Here is a 5,074-nt window from a genome sequence, read left to right on the forward strand (position 1 = left end):
TGATTTTTTCTGTCCCCTTTTCACGAAACGTATTTCGCGCCACAATCAAGTACCTAGGAAATCTAAGCACCAACTTGTCCAAGGAGTCTTTTGGAAGGTCTACAGAGTGATTGTTAAGACCTAAGGAATACATCTTCTAAGCATCCAGAACAGACTCGATACTTTAGGTATATACATGATTTCACTGTTTTCAGGTTCTTTTGACCAAATATATTGTCGCATAAGTTAGAAATGTATGGCGTTCGCGGGGCAAATCTCTAACTTTAGTTGTCGTAATTTAACAGATAGGTCACAGTGTGTCGAAAAAATTATCGATTATCTTCACTGCCAGTTAGTAGCGGTCTGCCGAAGGTGATCCTTATAGGTTCCCTTTTGTTTAACGTCTTTATAAGTGATATTATAAACACCGGCACAACAGTGCAATTCATAGTATTTGCTGACGATACCACAGTGTTGCTATCTGGCGCATATGCAGATGGTTGGCAGAAAGATGTAATAAAATATTAGGCAATAATAAATTATGGTCACTCTCTATGGAATTAAATAGAATATTAGTATATATTCTTCGGAAACGAAGGTAAATTTTCAGATAAAAACAAGACATTTAGCTTTAAAGTGGATATGTGCGCAGGACATAAAATCTAAATTGTTGATCAAGACAACATATTTGTTTTAACGTTTTTCTCTCACGTAATTTATGATACTGACGTACATAATATCTCTATAAACTTTCCTTAACGGGATCTTTATCGCGTTGTCGTTGACTCGATCCTTCCAACGCAAATAAAGGTCCGCATTTATCACGTAATATTAGGGCCTGTTTACGCTCGAGCCGCCCACCGCCGCAAGCCGCACCGCACGCGTGCGGTCGCGCGAAAAATTGCACATGTTGAACACTTGTGCAAAAATTTCCGTTTACACTGTGTTCTGCACAAATTTCGGTTTACACTGTGTACACAGTGTAAACGGAAATTTTTGCACAAGTGTTCAACATGTGCAATTTTTCGCGCGACCGCACGCGTGCGGTGCGGCTTGCGGCGATGGGCGGCTCGAGCGTAAACAGGCCCGTAGCCTCGCACATTAACTACTGCAGTTTGGTTTGTCTTACAACTCAGTGATATTTATATTGAATACTACTTTGGAAAAGAAAGCTGCCCGTCACAACGCCTGCAATGATTACACCCGACCTCCACTTGCCTCCGCACTCAAAGCATGATTAGGATCGAAGATATGTACGAGTTTCACGATCTGCGTTCGTTTCACATTTCCTCTTCTGCTTTTAAACTTCAGTCAGACTACTGCGCTTCTGCAGCGAGACAATCATGATATAAATAATCATAACATGGACGAATGCATTCTTATGCCCCGTTTTCGTACCTATATTAAACGGAATATTTGTTATTTTAAATAAACAAACACTTAGACTAACCAGTGTAAGTTATATTTCGTGAGAACTTTCTCAAGCGTAATTTTCTTTAATAAAATGCGTGCTTTTTTAGCACGTAACAATGTTCCATGTAACAAGCTACTTTTTCTTTCTCACATCCTGTGTGTATTTTGTCTATTGGTATTATTCCTTACACCAGTGGTGTTTTTTATTCTATTAGAATAGTTAGAGTGCGCTTTAATTTTATTAGCGTATTGTATAATATTGTTTCATTTTACTTCTTTTGCGTTACTGTTCATGTTACGAATGCGCTCTGTATTTCTTTTTTCTTTACTCCAAGAGAGTGCACGTTTTAACTGATCTACAAGAGCATTTAATTTAGTTTATTTCTCTTTAAGGGCCCGAAGGCATTACATAAGGGGGTACATAAAGACATGTGAACTTCAATGCGTTGAACAAAACTGCAAAAAATACCGTAGAAGTACAGTCAGGGAAGCAAAAAATACAATTTATAATACATTGAATACATAGAGGTAAACAGCAGAAAAAAAAGAGCAGGCAGATATTTATTAAGACGTGTTAGATATGGCTACTATTGCGCAATTAACATATATTTTGTGTATATGAGGTTTCATCATTCATCTCTGTGATCAGTTTTCCTGTCACGTTGCCATATATCGTTCTCCTAGGCCCTGTCAAGCGTTTCTTTGTAGCTTTTAGCCCAGCAGTGGATCCAGTGAGGATATCTTCCGGTGAATCATTGGCATCCAGAAGTGTCGAAACAAAAATAACTGGCTTGCGTTGTGGTTGTTGTTGTTTTTCTTTGCTCTGGGGACAAAGGGTCGCGGCTCGCGTCTGGCAGAATTGTCCGTGCACGCTTACCCCTCGTATCATGCGAACTAACCCGGGGTTGAATGAGAGGCCACAAGAATCAAGCGTTTTCCCGGGTCACCTTCCAGAGAAGTACGTATAGTATGAGCGGACAATGTTGTTCAGTTTTGCCGATATGGCGAGGACAACTAAGCGTGTTCGTCACGACACCGCCGACGGCCCGCAAGCCTTACCGGGGGCGGCTTCGGGCCCTCCTCGGCGATTTTATCGCCGGGCAAATGGGGTGGATTGACGACCGCCTCCATGGGGAAGGCCACGATGTTTCCGCTTATCAGGGGAGACTTGTGTTCGGGCGGGCTACTGGGCTGGTCGCTGGCCCCGAACGAGTGGCGGGCCTGTGGCACCGGCAACGAAACCGGGCTATTGGGCGACACCGTGCTGGCCACACCAGCGTTGCCGGCCTGCGACGCCGGCAACGAGGCCACGGCTGCGCCTTCGGCGGCGGCACGGTGAGTGCCGGTGACGCGACCCTCACGTCGGTTATGCCCAGTGGCCGCAGCTTCCGTGACATTCGGCGCTTTGGAGCCCTTGCTTCCGTGGCGGGACGGTGGCCGGATGGTGTGAACTTTGGCGTCTGCGTGCGGAAGACATGCGCAAGACACAGTAGTTGGCCCCAAGCGAAATGAAGGCCGGTGCCATATTCAATAACAGCGCCTCCATTGACAGAAAACGGGAGGAAGTCTAGGGACGATATTGTGCATGTATAGTTTGATGTAATTAAGTGTTCATTGAAAATTCGTCCGGTCAGGTAACGTGATGAAGTTGCGGACACTGACCAATTAAGTCAAGATGAAAAAAACACAATAAGCTGACGTTTCGGAGCCCTACGGTCGCTGAAATGTTCTTCCTTTATTTTCCCCTCGACTTGGTCAGTCGCCGCAACTTCTTAATCACGATATTGTATAGTTCAGGGCCACTGCAGTTATCACCATCGTGGAAGTGTAATATAGGCATCTTTCCTGTGACAACAAGTTGCAAGAGCCAGAGCAGAGAGTTTCGTCAGTGCGAGACCCTACTACAGTGCTGCGCAGTAGAACTTATAAGGGCGCATGCTTTCTCGTTGAAATATACCACCCATGCTTCAGCCAAGCTGATTTTAATGTCTTAGTTACTTTTCGTCGGCGAGTGCTAAATGTAAGAACGCTCGCAATAAAATATAGAGTAATACTGTACACAAAGTAGCAGTACCCGACGTTTTGCCGTCGTAACGTGCATAACTCGACGCCTAACGCCGCGCACATTCAGTTTCAAGTTGTTCATAAATTTCCCTTCGCTATCAATGTTAGCTTTGCACGTGATGAACTTTAAGCAATACGCCAGAACCAGCGTGGCCGCCGTTGCTGAAGGTAGAAGCATGTCTGTTAGACTTTATATGCGAAATTTAACGCAGCTGTACAAAGGTGGTCGTGACATAAGGATGCGTTCATTGATGATCCTGTCATGCATCGTCAGGAGACATATACACTGCTTTCGAGATCTGCCCATTCAATATTCCCAGTGTACATCCTCCTAGGCTTGCCTAATAAGTCCTATACTACAAAGGGCACACGTCGACTACTGTATATCAGTTTTACTATGGGCTTGAGTGGCCACGAAGCGATAAACAACGAAAACTTGACAACACAGGTACATTCATCCAACTAGCACTTCGACAGCCTATCAGATAACCTTTGAGCGATCGATATATCTTGTTCATCGCACAAGCAAAACTCTACTGCACAAGATGAAAGGGGGACATGACAAGCGTCTCTTACAAGTTTGCTTCTACGTTTTACAGAGTGAATTCTTTAAAACGTGGCTGCTTCATCGTCCATTCTCGAATTATCTCCCAATTCGTCAAACAAGTCTATTTAGCTCGATACGGGATGTCGCTCCATTGCTTCAGTGGTAATCGCATCAACGTTAAAAAATATATATTCTGGGGTTTTACGTGCCAAAACTGCGACATGATTATGAGGCGCGCCGTAGTGGGGGATAACGGATTCATTTTGACTACCTGGGGTTCTTTAACCTCCACCCAACGCATGGGTGTTTTTGCAATTCGCCTCCATCGAACTGAGGCCGCCGCGGCCAGGATTTGTTCCCGCGACCTCCGGCTAAGCAACGCAACACCAAAGCCACTGCGCTAACACGGCGGGTCACGTTTAGGCCAACATTCACCGTATAAGAAGGGTTCTGTGGGAATTTTTCAGGATATTTATTTATTCAAGTCTTTCGTTCAAAGAGACACGACTGAAGGTCCCCTTGTGCACTTAAATGTACGTTCACTGACTTCATGGCGAGCGCTAAACAATTTATTCAACGATATATCTTGTACGTAAAGGCTTCTTAATGTAGCGTCATGATCCGTGCAGTAGTGCGCTGAGACTGGAACTAGAGTGAACAGCAGCCTCAAAAGCCCGAGCGACCATGACGACTGAATACACCTAACTGATTCACTAGAAAGCCCTAACGTGCACCCTACCTGGCTGTGGTACCGCAGGACTCAAGACTGATTTTTCGTGACCTTCCGGCCGGGGCTTCTGGGTGACATCTCGTCCACCGGAGGCTCCGGGCTGCTTCAAGTGGCGGGCCGGTAACGCGTCCCGCTTGGGTCCCTTCCTGGAACCAGTTTTCTCCTTCACGGCCTTTGCTTCCTTCGCCTGCGTGCCAGAAGCCGGCGGAGGAGCCTCGCTTGGCTTCATGGACGAACGCTATAGATACGGGTGCCTTGATGACGAGCAGCGCGATGAAGCTGTCTGTGAAAGGCGTTCGATCGTCTTCTCGAGCTCGGAGGGTGTCACGAGAGCGTGCCAC

The 5,074-nt window shown here is 45.6% G+C and overlaps 1 protein-coding gene across 1 annotated transcript; it reads right to left on the bottom strand.

The window, feature by feature from the left end:
• Positions 1 to 1,874: 1,874 nt before the first annotated feature.
• Positions 1,875 to 5,074, bottom strand: LOC126536313 (uncharacterized). Its single transcript, XM_050183231.3, has 2 exons — positions 4,743 to 5,074; positions 1,875 to 2,852 (listed from the first exon to the last, which is right to left on the bottom strand). The coding sequence occupies exons 1-2, from the start codon at positions 4,960 to 4,962 to the stop codon at positions 2,407 to 2,409; spliced, it is 666 nt and encodes a 221-aa protein (XP_050039188.2). The 5' UTR covers positions 4,963 to 5,074; the 3' UTR covers positions 1,875 to 2,406.

The sequence above is a fragment of the Dermacentor andersoni genome, chromosome 4 (genome assembly GCF_023375885.2).
Source record: "Dermacentor andersoni chromosome 4, qqDerAnde1_hic_scaffold, whole genome shotgun sequence".
NCBI lineage: Eukaryota > Metazoa > Arthropoda > Arachnida > Ixodida > Ixodidae > Dermacentor > Dermacentor andersoni.

Bases quoted from the DNA above. Each gene is read 5' to 3' on its own strand.
- LOC126536313 (XM_050183231.3), bottom strand. From the start codon at position 4,962: ATGAAGCCAAGCGAGGCTCCTCCGCCGGCTTCTGGCACGCAGGCGAAG. The intron at 2,853-4,742 runs GTAGGGTGCACG...TTCCGCACGCAG, and splicing joins TCCTGCGGTACCACAGCCAG to ACGCCAAAGTTCACACCATC.